General features: G+C 36.1%; 2 protein-coding genes and 1 long non-coding RNA gene across 4 annotated transcripts in view; 1 reads left to right on the top strand and 2 right to left on the bottom strand.

Moving 5' to 3' along the window:
• SLC15A5 (solute carrier family 15 member 5) overlaps positions 1 to 15,546 on the top strand; it is an 89,590-nt gene extending 74,044 nt beyond the window's left edge. Inside the window, exons 8-9 of the mRNA XM_012447612.2 lie at positions 9,536 to 9,644; positions 14,543 to 15,546. Coding sequence (XP_012303035.2) covers positions 9,536 to 9,644; positions 14,543 to 14,690 — 257 coding nt within the window. The 3' untranslated portion in view covers positions 14,691 to 15,546. The remainder of the gene's footprint in view (positions 1 to 9,535; positions 9,645 to 14,542) is intronic.
• The window catches only part of DERA (deoxyribose-phosphate aldolase), a 464,384-nt gene that overhangs the window by 164,251 nt on the left and 283,089 nt on the right, over positions 1 to 17,044 (bottom strand). The gene's annotated exons all lie outside the window — the stretch shown is intronic.
• LOC105713831 (uncharacterized) overlaps positions 1 to 17,044 on the bottom strand; it is an 82,157-nt gene that overhangs the window by 48,046 nt on the left and 17,067 nt on the right. The window lies entirely within an intron of this gene.

Below are 17,044 nucleotides of genomic sequence, written 5' to 3'. Positions count from 1 at the left end.
ATTTGAACTGAATCATTTTCCCTCATTTACAACTCACTGAGGTGATCACTGTTACTCAGGGAGATTATTACTGTTTATTAATGTGTATATCTTCATCTGCATCCAATTTCATAAACTTTCTTAGTAAATTTATAAGAGCATTTCAGTTGATGCTTTTACATTTTCAGAAAAATTATCCTATAATTTATCCTAAATTTAATATGATATCCTAAAATTATCCTGTATAATTTTCCTTATTTCCAATATTTACTCCTATGCTTTGCATCTTTCTCAGGACCCAGAACTTACAGGGCAATGGTAACACCAGCAGACAGTCACATTTTATCTTGCTCATGATCCTAAAGAGATACCTTATATTTTTTATTAAGAATATTTGTAGGATTATAAAGATGATCTTAAAGAATATTCCTTATCATATGAAAAGTTTATTCTTGTTTCCTAAGAGGTAAACAAATCAGGTTAAATTTTATTGGATGTTTCTTAAGTAGCTCTTAAGATCACCTTATGATATTTCTTAATCATAAGAAACTGGACCTATCATTAGGGTGCATTTAATTAATGATTTTTTTCAATATTAAATCATCTTTACATATGTGTGATAAACAATACTTAGCAATTATTCTTTTGCTATGTTCTGGAAAGAGCCAGAGAAAAGATTTATTTTTTTCTGTGAAAATTAAAAAATGCCTAATCTCTCTCTTTTTTTCTTAAACTACATTTTATGTTTAGTTGACAAATAATAATTGTATATATCTATGGGTTACAATGTAATGTTTCAATATATACATACATTGTGGAATGACCAAATCAGTCTAATTAGCATATCCATCACCTCACATAATTATCATTTCTCAGTGGTGAGAACATTTAAAATCCACTCTTTAAGCAATTTTGAAACATACAATACATTATTATTGACTACTGTCACCATGCTGTGTAATAGATCACCAGAACTAATTCCTCATGTCTAATTCAAACTTTGTACCAGTTGGCCAACATTTCCTCTTTCTCCATCCACTCCCCTGTGCCACCTCAGCATTTGGTGACCACCATTTTACTCTCTTCTGTGAGTTTGACTTTCTTACATTCCACATGTAAGTGAGATGATATGGAATTTGTCTTTCTGTGTCTTGCTTATGTCACTTAGCATAAGGTACTCTAGATTAATCCATGTTGTCAAAAATGACAGAAGTTTCTTCTTTTTTAAGCCTGAATATTCCATTGTGTATATATACCACTTGTTAAAATGCATTAATCCATTGATGGGCACTTCAGCTGTGTCCATATCTTAGCCATCATGAACAATACTGCAACAAACTGAGAGCCCAAACTGATTTCAACTTCTTTGCATATATGTCCAGTAGTAGCATTGCTGGATCACATGGTAATGCTATGATAAGGCTATTTTTAGTTTATCGAGGTACCGCCATACTGCTTTCCATCATAGCTGTACTAATTGTCATTCTCACCAATAGTGTACTAAGGTTTCCTTTTCTCCACATCCTCATCAACATTGATCTTTCATTTTTTTTATAACATTCTAACTGGTGTGAGGTGATACCTCATTGTGGTTTTAATTTGCATTTCCCTGAGGATCAGTGATATTGAACAGTTTTTTATATACCTCTTGGCCATTTGTATGTCTTCTTCTAAAAAATGTCTATTCAGGTCATTTGCCCATTTTTAATTAGCTAATTAGGGTTTTTTTTCTTACAGAGTAGTTGGAATTCTTTATATGTTTTGGATATTAGCCCCTTACCCGATATATAATTTGCAAATATTTTTCCCAATCTGTGAGATACCTTTTCACTCTGTTATTTCCTTTGCTGCGCAGAAATATTTTAGTCTGACACATTCTCATTTGTCTATTTTTCCTTTTATTGTCAATGCTTCTGTTGTCATAGTGAATAAATCATTACCTAGACCAATATCACGAAGCTTTTCCCCTGCTCTAGTAGTTTTACAGTTTCATGCCTTACATTGAGGCCTTTAATCTATTTTGAGTTGATTGCTTTTTGTATCTGGTATGAGATAAGTGTCCAAGTTCATTCTTCTGCATTTAGATACACAGTTTTCCCAGCACCATTTATTGAAAAGACTGTATTTTCCCCTTTGTTTGTGGATTAGTCCGTTTTCATACTGCTATAAAGAACTGTCCAGTACTGGGTAATTTATAAAGGAAAGAGGTTTAATTGACTCACAGTTCAGTATGGCTGGGGAGGCCCCAGGAAACTTATAATTATGGTGGAAGGCAAAGGGGAAGCAAGGCACCTTCTTCAAAGGCGGCAGGAAGAAGAATACTGAGTGAAGGAGGAAGAGTTCCTTATAAAACTGTCAGATCTCCTGAGAACTCACTCACTATAATGAGAATAGTATAGGGGAAACTACCCCCATGATTCAATTCCCTCCACCTGCCCTCTCCCTTGACACATGAGGATTAGGGGGATTACAATTCAAGATGAGATTTGGGTGGGGACACAAAGCCTAACCATATCAGTTTGTTCTTGGCACCTTTGTCAAAAATCAATTATCTGTAAATGCACAGATTTATTTCAGAACTCTATTAGGGTCCATTGATCTATGTGTCTGTTTTTATGCCATGCTGTTTTGATACTAAAGCTTTGTAGTACCTTTTGAAGTCAGGTAGTGTGATGCCTTCGTCTTTGTTTTTTGCTCAAGATTACTTTGCTATTTGGGATGTTTAGTGGTTCCATATAAATTTTAGGATTGTTTTTCTATTTCTGTGAAAAGTGTCATTGGAATTTTGGTGGTTATCTTAATGTCTCTTTTTAAAAAAACATTCTTTGTAACTTTTTCCTACTATTATTGGTCATTAAGTGTTTCCATTTATTCTTAGTTCAACTTTGGCAATTAATGCTTACCTAAATTCTCATCCCATTTCCTTAAGAGTTTTGACTCTAAAATTGCATACTCATAATTAAAAATTGCTATCTCCTCTGCATCTGTTGTTACATATTCTGATTGGATTTGCCAGTTTATTTTGTTATATTTTCTCCAATGAATCATCTCAGAACTATTACATCTAAAAAAGTTTAATATATTTATTTCCTGTCCTCATCTTTATTTCCTTACTCCTACTTTCCTTAGATTCATTTTATGTATTTTCTAATTTTTTTGTCTTGAATGTTTGTTTTATTTATTTTAATTCTTACTTTAAAAATGAAAACCTATGTGTCTTTAAATGTGCCTCTGGTTAGAGTTTATATCTATATCTTTAAATGTGTAAATGCAATTTCCTCATTCTTCATTTTTCTAAATAGTTTGAGATTGGGGGTTTCTTTTTGGACCAGTTAGTTATTTAAGAGGCATATCGGGCCGGGCGTGGTGGCTCACGCCTATAATCCCAGCACTTTGAGAGGCCGAGGTGGGTGGATCATGAGATCGAGAGATCGAGACCATCCTGGTCAACATGGTGAAACCCCGTCTCTACTGAAAATACAAAAATTAGCTGGGAATGGTGGCGCACACCTGTAGTCTCAGCTACTCGGAGGCTGAGGTAGGAGAATTGCTTAAACCCAGGAGGCGGAGGTTGCGGTGAGCCAAGATCGCTCCATTGCACTCCAGCCTGGGTAACAAGAGTGAAACTCTGTCTCAAACAAAAATAAAAATTAAAAAAAGAGGCATATCTTCAATTTCTTGAAGGTTTGCTTTCTTATTAATGTTACTGAAACTTCTGTAAGAGGGTGAAGTATTATTTCTTTATACTAAACAATATTGTAATGTTTATTAAACACTTGTGAATCACATTAATTTAATTCTCTACATCCCTTCTTTGCCAATTTGATTTAAAAAAAAATCACCAGTATAGTCATTGATACTAATTACTTATATACTGTTACTTCCAAAAGACAACCGATTTTGTCATGATTTCATTACTTACAGGAAATTCACTGGCATATCTTTAGTTTGGATTGTGTTTTTTATCGATACAAAAAAACTCAGTGTCCCTTTAAGATTTTTTTTTAATTCAACTTTTCCTGAAATTAGTATTTTCCATTATTTTTTGTCTTTGTCTTATGAGTTTCTCATTTATAATATTACTGTTATTATTAAGCTTTGTGATTCTGCATTCAGGGTGTTTCCTGTAAGCAACAGTTATAATATGTATTGTAGTCAGTTTTCCTTACCCATATTGGCCCTTTCTCTGTTTACTCATCCTCAAAAGAAGAGATTTGCTGAGAGGCAGTGTTTACTAATGGGATATTTTTGCTAAGGTCTAAGAAGTATTGGATGCTGTACAACCTGAGTATGTCTTGTTCCCATTACTTCTATTTGTTTATCATTTTTTGAAATTTTTTATTGATACATATTAGATGTACTTGTTTTCAGGACACGTGATCATTTGATGAATTGATATAATCAAATCAAGGCAATTTGGATATCTATTACCTTAAATATCTGTTTCCATTACTTCTTGTCCTGTGATTCTATGGGAGTTGCACTCCCTGATGTAGTTTAGAAGCAGAGGAACTTGGTTCTGAGTAGTGGTACGGAGGGATGTAAGGGTTCCTTTCTCTTTTCTCCTCCCTCCAAAAGGAAAATAAACAGTAATTATGCATTAAAGCAAAAGCTATTAATATTTCATCTAGAACTGACCTTGATTTCTGTGGTGAGGGCATGTTTTGATCATCTCCTATTCACCACATTGGTGACCGGGGGTTACCTCTTACTCTAAATAGTATGAGATTATGGGAAACAGGCATCTAACACCAGACATATGAGACTGACAGCAGTTTATTAGTCACGCGCACTCACAGCCTGGGAAAGGAAAATACCCTGATATGTACAGGGTCACATGGGGTTGTGCTCAGGCATGCAGTGAACAGGCAGGGTCTGTAGGGGGCAGGCTTTGTAGTAACAAAGTGTTGTGATGACAGCCTGGTTCCTGTAGACTGGATGTGATTGGTTGGTTTGAATAACGTCGGGAGCTAGCAGGGGAAGTGAAACCTGTTAGGTTGAGACTTGTGTAGAGTGCAGATAGTCTGGCTAATAAGGGAACTAGTCAGGTAGGGAGGTCTTCCCTCTGGGTGAGGAGCATATCTAATGAAAGCAGGAAAACATGTGGTTAAACCTTTGGGGTCTGTGAGGTTCAAAGGCATCAAGGCAGCAAATGAAATTTTGAGCCTTATAATGTAGGGCACTAGATAGAGGAAAAATAAACTATATTTCTCTTTCATATTAGCAAACTTGTGTAGTTGATAGTGTTATAGTATGTGTGTGTCACCATAGATGTTTCTCAATCCAGTTTCAAAAGCCTTAAATTCAGTGTAAATTGCTCAAAGAATCTCACAGTAGGTTGAATGCCAGTCTCAGGACCGGAGTAGAAATGTTGTCCTTAGGTATTTTAGAAAGAATTTGGGGTAAGTGGTTTCAAAGACTGACATCCAGACATTTTGAGAAGATGTTAAAGAAAGCCATAAAAGTAGTAGTTGCATTAAACACCAAGAAGTGGACTACAGTAGTGCATTTGATACAACCGCAGGAAGATGAGGGTTCCGCTGAGTGATGCTTCGCTTGACCTCTCTGTTCCTTCATTCTTTAATATATAAAATAAAGAATGAGTCTAGATGGTTTTACAATCCTTTGTCTCTAAACTGATGGTGATAATTTCAGATAAATAGAAACATTTTATTTAGTGTCTTACAAGGCCTATTCTCCAGAATAATTATGCTTTGCCTGTCCCCTACTAATTTATGATTTCCTTTTCTTAAGCAACACGGAATGCACATTTCCTGGTACACAAAAAAAATTCTAAAAAATGATTTTCAAATGAACGAATACATCTAGATAAGCAAGAGATATTTGGGGGAATTCTAAACAATGTTAAATATTTTGAGTCCTCTGTTACTTCAACAGTCAAACACTATCACTAACTAGCTGGTTATATTATGAAAGTAGTAACTAGGATTTGCTGTGGGCATTAGAAATGGCCTGGAATGAATGGCCCATCAGACCCTATGTGGCACGTTGTTTCTCATGCTCCTGTTCAGCTAACCTGCGATCTGGAGAAGTTTAGTTAGTCTCATTCTAGACCTCAAGTCTTCACTTTGTCTCCTTTACAAGGATGCTCCTGATTTCAATCAGCTACTGGAAATGTCAGATGAAAAATGGCACAAATGTGAATTACGACAATAAAAGTTTATAAGCTACTAAAATAAAGTTATAGTACCTAAGAGCTGAGTCAACTGACAATGTTAAATGGAACATTTTACAACCAGTCCTGGGATAATGATAAAAAAAGAAAAAAAAAAAAAGGCACACAGAGCATGAAGAAATATCTGACAGGAAACAGGCCCAAGATCAAGCTCAGGCTACATGATGGTGTGTGAGCTTACCTGGAAAGCGGGCAGGAGGAGGCGATAATCTAAGATAATCTAAGGTTTGTGGACTGCCTCCTCTGTGTCCGGCCCTTGGCAGCCATTATCTCTTTGACTTCTCATGACAACCCAGTGAGGGAGAGTCTGTTGTCATCATCTCATAGAAACTGAGACTTAAGTGGTCCAGTGATCTGCCCAAGGACTACACTGTTAAGGCAAGAATTAACTTTAAAAGTCTGCCTGACTCAAAAGCCCATGCTCTTTCTGTATCTTTTTATACCTAATTCTATCTCTTCACATAGATAGATAATCTCCATATAAATAAAGTAAATTTTAAGTATCCTGAGGAACCTTTCTGTCTGACTTGATACAAGTGTTTGTCCCATGCTATCAATTCAGGCGACGCTTCTCTTTACCATGTAAATTAGCTATACCGAGAATGTTAAATGATACCTAAATATGGCAAAACTATGGGACTAGAATGAAGATGAGCATTAGAAAGAAAGTCACATGCTAAAAATGATGTTTAAGGATGACTAAAGGAGCACTGCAGAAAGTTTGAATACATAATATAGTAGTCTTATTTTTTTTGTTAGATTATCCCACTCACAAAATGTTTTGTCCACATCCAAAGATTTATATTACCTTTCTCTAACTTTTCTAGTACAAATGTCCTTCTCACCTGCCACACCAAACCCCCAAATACCAAGTCACAGTACTTCTCACTTCTCTTTTCCACAGCATCCCCCGTGACGACAGTGCTCTGGTGTCCCCAGGGAGATCTAGTGGGACCGCCTAAAAGGCTGGTATTTGCCATAATGACACAATTTCTTAAAAATATTATGTTTTACCTTTAAAGATCTTAGAAAATTTGTATTCTTCTTCTTCATCTGACTATGTTATAATACAGTCTTTTCAATTACTTCTTATGGACCAGAATTCATGCTCCAGGAAGAATTAATGTCATGTTAATTCTGAGGCTTCACATACTCTGTGCAAACTCCTCTTACTCTAGCCAGAGAAACACGGTGATAAAAAGGTATAATCGCATGACATGCAAAGTGCTGATGTGAAATGGAAAGGACAGAAATACGATTGGGATATTAATTCAAGAGGGGAAAAATGGCACCGTTCGAATAGGCTTAGAAGGATGGTTTAGTTCTTCCTGAAAATAAGTAGGATGTTAGCTCATCGTATCTTGACCTCCAATTCAAGTCTCCCCATTCAAGTACAATCAGATGTTTAGTTCCTGTGTGCACACACACACATGCACACACACACACACGCACACACACACACACATGCATACACACAAAAGCACACACATACACATCAAAAAGGCTACACAATATCCAATAGACAGACTTATAGAAAAATAGTCAGTGACCTTCATTTACTCATCTAAACATCAGATAAAGGCACCATGTCACTATAGCAATAAAACCATATATTTTCATTATAATAGGACCCAAATAAAATAGTAAAGTGGAACTTACAAAATAGGTATGGCAATATTTATTTTGATAGGTATTATGATACCTATCATAATTGGTATTATTTTGCCAAATAATCCCTGTTTGTCAGGCACTGTTCTAAATACTAAAAATATAAGAATAAATAAGATGCACACAGCTTCTGCAAATTAATAGCATAATCAAGATTACCTTTACAACACAGTTCTGCTGACAAAATACCTATTTTCTAAGTTCCGCTTTACTATTTTATCTATTTGTGCTATAATTTACTTAGGCTAGCTTTCACATATAGGTCCAAGAATATAATAGACAGCTAATTTTCATTGTTGATCCATAGTAACAGTTATTGAGAAGGTAAAAAACAAGAGACAAACAGCTTTAAATGGGAAGTGGCACAATTAATCAGAATTGCCATACTTATGCACTTGCTGACTGTGATCAGAACACTTAAGTTAAATCCCATTTAAGAGTGTGCGTTGTCAAGGGAGACGCCAAGAACCACTTTCTACTGCAGGAAACAACCCTACAATCCATGTGCCAAAGATGGTACTGAAGCCCAGTCCTATTGGTTCATAGACTGATTGCTCTGGTCCCACACCCTCTTCACCTCCCCTTGTAGGAGTTGTTCCTATAAAAAGGCAAAGACATGATGAATCCTTGGCATTTGCATATTCAAAGATGATCATTTCCTGTTCTCATAATGCATAACATTTAAAAAATTCAACTCATTCAGAGTTACAGACAAATTCTCTCTGTTAAGTTAGATTTTTCTCTTTTAAGCATTCTGTAGTGCTATGTATCTGTAATACATTTGGTAATACTAGATCTCCTTGCTGTTTTTAAAGTATTGCCTATAAGTAAGTATGGCATATATAATAGGTATAATATAATGCATTGTATTTTATATATTAAATGATACCCCAAAATTCACTGAAGAAATAAAAAATGTGTGTGGATAGAGACAGAGAGATAGAGATAGAGATAGATAGGGTTATAGCACAGATCCAAAGCAAAAGTCAAAACTTAGAAGCAAATTAAAGCAATTACCTTGAATCCTGAATAGTTTCATATATAGCCAGTATGACATCATAATGAAGTACAGATACTTTATTTGGTAGTATCAAATTGAAGAATTTACTTATTAGGTCAAAAGAAAATCTCCATGTTAACCAGAGATTGCAAGTAATTTGATCAACAGGGTTATGTGATATTACCATAAGGTAGCCCTGGATTTATCTAAGTTGTGAAAATAATTTAACATCTATCACCTACATACATTATCTCACTATCCTTACAATTAGCATATGAAACAGACTATTTGGTCACAGAAAATATTTTTCATTCATTCACTATATATTTGCCAAATAATCCCTACATGCCAGGCACTGTTCTAAATACTAGAAATATAAGGATAAATAAGATGCACCCATGGCTCCTGCAAATTAATAAAATAGTCAGGATTACCTTTACAACCCAGTTCTTTTGACACCTATATTGCATGATGCAAATTAAGGGTGTTTGTGACCTTCAAAATATTTGGGGTGCTTTGCTTATCATTCTGTTAATTACAGAATTAAATAAATTTTGATAAGTTTCAAATGAGCTTTTTTGCTTTGTGGATATTACTGAAGCGAATAAAGCTCTATGAATTGTGGAATGATAAAATATTCACAGAAACTTACAACTCTGCAGCTGAATAACAATTACATTTGTTCCAAACAGGCAATTGGTTTCCAAACACATTAAACAAAGGCAATTTAGAAAGCTTCTTCTTCTTCCTGGCATTATTAACATTGTTGAACATCCTGGGATTCTGGAGTGTTTCACAAAGGTAAGTAAGTGTGTGGTAAGATGAAAAATTTCTGAGTCCATGAAATATTGGTCTGGGAACCATCACTGAACCAGCGGGAATTCTGTATGCCATGACTGGACAAATTAGCATATTAGAGAAATTCAACAGATTATTCAGAGAAAGAAATTTCAATTTAGACTTCACTTTTTCCATCAATCCTCATAATAAAAGAGTGCTTTACAAATTCTAAAACATGTTCTAACACAAGAGTTTTCTCTCCACTATGTAGCATCACTTTAGAATTAGAAATAACCATATTGATAATAAGAATGAGTAAATCATTATCATTAAAAGCAAGTATCATTAAACAAATAGCTAGAAATCTAATGATGCTTGAGATTTGGATCCTATTCAGGCCTTTAAATCAGCAGTGACCATTTCAAGGTCAATTAAAAAAAAAAACTGTATAAAATCCCCTAGCTTGTCACCTGAGACCACCTGAGGGTGGCTTAATATGTACCATCTACCATCCATCAATCCATTGCCAGACCATCTCTCTCTCTCTCTCTCTCTCCTTCACCCCTTGACATATTGTTGTACAGCTGTGTACTTTTGAGAAAATTCTCTAACATCTCTGGGCCTCTGTTTTTACACCTGTAAAATAAAAAACCTCTTGTGGGTTTTAGGGGGACGAATATTGATAAAGGGCTAAGCACAATGTCTGTCACAAAGCAGGAACTAAACAGATTTTCATTTTCCTCATTTCCTTCCATCCATTTATCTCTTTAGTCATGTAGTCATATATTATCTCATCCATTGTCACTTCATCCTTGCCTAGATCATTATTTTATTAACCTAACAAATCTCTTTTTGAACATCAGCCATGTGATAGGTAGTGTCATAAACTAGAAAGATGCAAAGTCAGTAAGTCAATAAAGGTTTAATTCCATCAATGCTCTGCTCTGATTGGCTTATAGTCCAGTATAAGAGAGGATCAAACCTCATGCAAGGCAGAATTGATGACAAAATTAAAAACCTTAATGGCTTCCTGAATTTTTATATTTCTTTTTTTTTTTTTTTTTTTTTTTTTTTTTTTTTTTTTTTTGAGACGGAGTGTCGCTCTTGTTACCCAGGCTGGAGTGCAATGGCGCGATCTCGGCTCACCGCAACCTCCTCCTCCTGGGTTCAGGCAATTCTCCTGCCTCAGCCTCCTGAGTAGCTGGGATTACAGGCACGCGCCACCATGCCCAGCTAATTTTTTGTATTTTTAGTAGAGACGGGGTTTCACCATGTTGACCAGGATGGTCTCGATCTCTTGACCTCGTGATCCACCCGCCTCGGCCTCCCAAAGTGCTGGGATTACAGGCGTGAGCCACCGCGCCCGGCCAATTTTTATATTTCTTACACTCTAAAGTATATAAATTATCAAACTGATCCTTTCACAGTGCATACTTTTCCTAAATGCTGATCTCATTCTTATATAGACAATCATCTTAGAGAATCAAGAAAGTTTTACAGAAAGATCCAACAGGAATGTTCTTAGCATTGTAGTAAAATAGATTTCACAATGAAAATGGAAGCTGGAGGAACGGCCTCCTTCCCCTCCATCCACTGCCTCTAGACCCATAACTGTTGCTTATCCAGTAATTCTCAAACATCTGCACTGTCTCTCAATTTTTACTGTGTATTCTATGGTAAGGTTTGATCCTTGAAGTAATTTAGTTTAATTACTTGAGTCCAGTTCCACAATTTATCTACTATACAACTTCAGCAAGCTGTTTAACCTTGCTAAACCTCGGTTACTTCATTTTAAAAACAGAAATGATAAGAATAGTAACTGTGTCATAAGGTTTCTGTGAGGATGAGTAAATGCTCCAAAGTGTTAGCAATTATAATTACAATGGTCTCATACCTAGCCGTATGCTCTCTTTTTCCTCCTTTTTATTCTTCTCCTAGACTTATGCAGAGGTGTGGCCAAGATGACCACGGTCATGGACAGAGTTCAGGTAGAACTAGCACTGGACCCAGAATCCATTAGCCCAGGGATTGACTCATTAACATACCCACTCAACCAGCAGGCTAAGCATTGTTTCAGGCACTAGAGTTGAACTGGCAAATTCCTAGTCTACATGGAACCAACATCTAGGGCCCAAATGAAAATATTCACGTGTGATTCTTTCTCTGCGATTGTGGAACAAGTCAGTTCCAGTAAAGAAGTGAGTAATAGTGGTGTGGGGTGCAGAGGACGAGGTAAGAATAAAAACATACAACACACCAGAGATTGGAAGAACCAAAGATGAGAAGGAACAAAGTAAAAAGGTAAAGTTCATTCAGAAATAAATCTGATTCTTACCAAATCTCCATCTCCTATCTACTTTCTCTTCTCCTGCATACTTTTTTAGGGAGAAATAAAGAGAGAGAGAGGAAGAAACAAAGCAGGAAGAAAAGAAATTAATTTTCCATGTGTTGAGTAGCCTGTGTGTCTTGGGTGGCATGCTATTCACACACAAACAACTGCACTTAACTCCCCACCACCTTCTTGGCATATAGATCTTATAATTCTACTTTATAAATCAGAAAACAAAACTGCAAAGCTAATTAATTAAATTCACAAAGTTCACATAACTAGGATTCAACCCCAAATTTGTCTCTGAAGCCCACACTTCTATACTCCTGTTCTGTGTTGCCTCCAAGTGCCATAGAAGAGCCCTCTTCTTGCTCTCTGACAATTCCTAACTTGGTTTGGGAGAAAACGATTGCCTTCAGTTAAAGTAACTCTACCCGCTACCACCTGTTGACCAGCACCCCACAGGAAAAAAATGGAGGTCACACAGAAGAAAGGAGAGCCTGGAAAATTTGCCTCCAGAGATTAAGCAGCTAGAACCAATGACATCAATGCCAAGGCACATGTTGCCTTGGGGACCTATTGGCCATTGGGATTGGACAGGCCAAGTCAGAAGAGTTAAGCAAGACACAGTATGAAATCTGAGAAAGAAAGACCATTGTCTGCAGTGAGGAGCGCATGATTGCGATATTTTTCTATACTGATGATTTTTGTCAAAAACATAAGCGTGCTTATTATTCACATAAGCAAGAAAAATGGCATGCAAAGAAACAGGCAAAAGTTCCAATGTCCCAGGGACAGCATTATTGAAACATATTACTTATAAGTCAAGTTTTATTTAATCTCAGCACATATGCAATCATAATCCCATTTTTATCAAACCCAAAGGTGTATCTGTTCAAAGCCAGGTAACAGTGGTAAATCTTTCAAAAACAACGCAGTCCTAACTTATTCTTGTCCTCAAGATCTTGAGGACAGTGGATTAATTATGAAACAAATAACATCCTCACCAAAATACAGGTAGGATGAGGTCTGTTTTAGCACCCTAGACACCTCCACATCCAAGTTCACATTTGTCTGACATAATATTAGGGTAAGTCCTAGAACCAAACCAATCTTGTGAGGGCCCCTGGGACATTATCTCAAATCCCCAGCTGCATAAAGCTAGGAATTATACTTACATATAAAGCCAGACTTACCTGTCACATGTACCAAATCAAAAAAACAAAAACAAAAACAACCCCTCCACAATCAAATCTGAAATACTGCATTGGTGACATGTCATACGCAAGGCTTTCCAGTTTAGGGATGAAGAAAGTAGGCAGATGAAATGTATTTTCCTTGCTGAAAAGTATTAGGTAAATATGTCTATAGTGCTTCATATAAATATGTATCCTATCCCACATTGGGTGCTAAAATAAAAAGAAATTTCAGGTGTTTTGAGGGGGAGGGGGCAGACAGTGCTTGTTTTTATAACCAACACCACCATCCTTCCAATGTTGTAAAACACATCTTATAAAGTTGATATTGCACTTGTTTTGTCAAATATTTCAATAATCTTTTGTGCCTATGCTGTAAGAATTATTGAAAGTGACATAAATCAGAGACAAATGACCAGAATTGTTCAGGCAGTATTCATTCTCTTACAGTTACAGTTATTTTTAGTAATGTATTGAGAAGGAAAAGAAGGTAAAATTAACTTTGGAAACCTTCACAAATCAAAAATAGATGACTGACCTCATCTATTTGTGAGACTCCTGTGTATGTGATAAAATTAAACTTATAGCCGATATTCATTTGTTCATTTGACAAATGTTTATTGAACATCTACTATGTATCAATCACTGGGAATAAAGCAGTGAATAAAGCAATCTGAACTTTCTATTTTCTTGGAACTTACCCAAAAGTGTTTAAGAAAGTAATTTGTCTTTAGAGGCAGTATGCCATAGAGGAAAAAGGCCAGGATTCAGAATAATCAAGTTCTGGTTCCAAATCCAGACTCTGCCAACTACTATTTCTATGAACGTTAAGCAAGTTATTTAATCTCTTGGAAGTTTCAGTTTCTCAGTCTGTGAAATGGGATGTTTCTAACTAAGTACTAGCCCCTTACATGGGGCTAGTACTTAGAAGACACTGGAAAGGCAGGCTTTTCTGGAGGTTGGGGATGGAGAGTGCACAGTCTAGAAATATATTCATGGAATCCTTCTTTGACAATGGCGGTTTCCACATAGTCTCAGCACTGAATTTACAAATCCCCAGTAAACCTCTTACGAGTCCTGACCGCCATGCAATCTGTCAAGTCAATAGGCTTTCAGACTTAATCACCGTCTCTCCATCAGCACTGAAGACAGCACAGCAGGTTGTAAAAAAGCGCCACCTAAAGGTCCTTATGAGACTCTTTACTAAGTCACGAAAACTCCTTTGTCCTTTTAAAAAGACTGTTTTGGTGAGCAGCGCTCTTAAATAATCGACAGCGTTGTGCCAGTATCTATGAGCCCATCATAAAAGGTAGACAAGCACAGGACGGAAGCAAATGATTTATCAATTCATCTACATCTGGTCCTAAGAAAAGCTTTCTTTCTTTCTTTTTTAGATATTGTAATCTAAATCATTTTAATGCCCAGAACATCCGTGGAAGTAATCTTGAAGAAACACTTCTCCTCCACGAAAAGTCTCTGAAATTTTATGGCAGTATACAGAAATTTTCTTCAAGTATTGATCTTTGGGAGACAGCCCTGTGAAACTGTATTTGGGTCTACCTGTCTTATGAGAACAGTATTCATTGTTTTCTTCTTCAGTTGAGCATTTTATATGTTTCAGTGTAAGAGCCAATATATATGAAGGTGATTTTATAAATATCATCTGTATACTTTACTTACAAAGACTAATTATGACCTTTCTGGTAAACCGTGATGCTTTTGCATTAACATTATGCATTAGAATTAATAAAATAATTTCAAAGTCTAGATGATTATGACAAAAAAAAAATGAGTTTTCTATACAATAGTAATACCTTACAACTTTCTACAGTGGTTCAGTCATTGAAAGCATATGATTTTTTTTGGAGTTTTAGTGATTCATTAGAAGCAAAATGACAGTATTTTAATACACTCTCTTTCAATACACTTATTGAGAGCTTATTACATGCCAAGCATTGTGACCATATTCTGTATATAGCTGAGTAAATAATAAACATATACATGATTTTGCTATATTTGCTCTTAATATTACACTATCAAGATATGACTTCATTAAATAAATTTTCTCTGAATTTAAAAGCAGTATTACTAAGATAGATGTCCTTAACAAAGAGAATGTCCACACACTAAAAAAGTTGAAAAATAAATGTAAGTTATGGAATTGTTGGAATTAAAGGAAAGAGAAAATTAAGGAAGATAAAATGAGGGGTGAGAGGAGGGTAAGTGACCGAACCAATAGAGTTGCTTAAAGGAATTACAGGAATAGCATCTTTTGGTCTCCACTGGCAATTCAGAAGCATTCAGAAAACCATCTTCTAAGAGTTTGTTCTCTTATAAGCAAAAATATGTATAAACTCATTTTAAAAAATCAAATAAAATTAATGTCTGTTTCTTTGTAGCAGTATTTGTCAAAATCTGGTTGAGGACAACTCACTACAGGTGAATCTTTCTGGCCCCTACACAGACTGCCTTAACCCAAACCTTTTTTCAGATTGGGGTCCAGGAAATGGTGGTTTTAATAAGCACACCTAAATCATTCTCATGTTCCCTAAAGTTTAAAAGCCATTGCTTTTCCAGGACAGTTCATGCTGGATAGGACAGGTGAATTTATCGGCTGACTGCAAATTATTCTACAATTATGCACCTCACTTGTGTCTACATAAAATATTTTAAGTCTGTAGAATAAAAGATTTATTCAACTTGATTAGGTATGCTATGCATTTTTAATTGCAAAAGAGGAGCTCTAAAGCACCAGGTGTTTTTCTTACTCAAACTATTTTTTGTTTGAGGACAAATGAAAAGACTTGCTAGTACAGGCATAAATTCTTTCCCTGCAACTTTTTCAAATCCTTTCTGTTTAGCAATCGTTTCCTAGCAAAACTGTGAGGCAGACCCCTGATATTCCTTAGAAGCTTTCCTTGCTGCAAAAGGTTAAATGCCAAGTTTGCAATTTGGGTTTAATGAACACCCAAAAGAGGAAGAAATCTTTAAACACTTCGCCTCAGTACAAGTGGGAAGCTCTAGTCTCTGCTACTGTTAGAAAAGGGGGCTGCTTTATTTCGTTCTCCCCACTCGCCACAAATTTGCCTTCATCTCCTTAATTCCTACATCATAATAGAAAAAGGTGCTCATTATGCTTTCACTTGTCCTTAGAGATGAAAGATCTACAGAATTATAAAGTTGACCCAAAGCAAACACCAAAAGAGCTTAGAATTCTCACGTTGGCGTTGACACTCGTGATTAGCTAAATTGCAGTAACTACACAGGCTTCCATTCAGAACAGGATGCATTCACACAGCAGTTTCTTCTCTACTGCCTAGCAACATTATCACTGAGCACCTGGAATAGTTTAGGCATTAAGTGTAATTGGTTTTGCTTTACATAAATCTGTAGCTTTGTAAATAAGCGGAGCATTTCAGCTTCTATATAACACCAATTAACTTAAAGGGATGCGTTGTTTGCAGAAGCCTGCTGGGTTTCGTACTGTATTTCTCCAGTAATATGCTCAGTGGCGGGTGAAGTTCTGTGTCCCTGCAGTGTTCCATTTACTCCAACCACTTGGTGCCAAGGGTCTGTACCCAGCCACTCATTTGCTCCATTTTTCACTGGTGGCAAAAGGTTGGAAAAGTGAAGATTTCCCTAAGAAGCACCTTCTGTGCTCTATTTCTGTCCATGATCAAGGCCTGAAAGGTGAGGTATTTGAAAATGTTTTCTGTGACCTGCAGAGCACAGGTCTGACCCCACCTGATTCTGTTCACGAGTGACAGTAACATCTCTTTTCTCTTCCTTTTTTTCTTGTAACACTTCAATCCACTGTAGCCAAAAGGCACTACATTGACCCTCTATACAAAATTAAGAAAATCATACTCTTATTACATAAATTTACAAGGGAAAAT

Source organism: Aotus nancymaae, unplaced genomic scaffold (assembly GCF_030222135.1).
Source record: "Aotus nancymaae isolate 86718 unplaced genomic scaffold, 86718_ANA_hifiasm-v0.15.2.pri h1tg000016l, whole genome shotgun sequence".
In the NCBI taxonomy this organism is placed as follows: domain Eukaryota; kingdom Metazoa; phylum Chordata; class Mammalia; order Primates; family Aotidae; genus Aotus; species Aotus nancymaae.
This window is presented reverse-complemented; position numbering and strand designations above follow the sequence as displayed.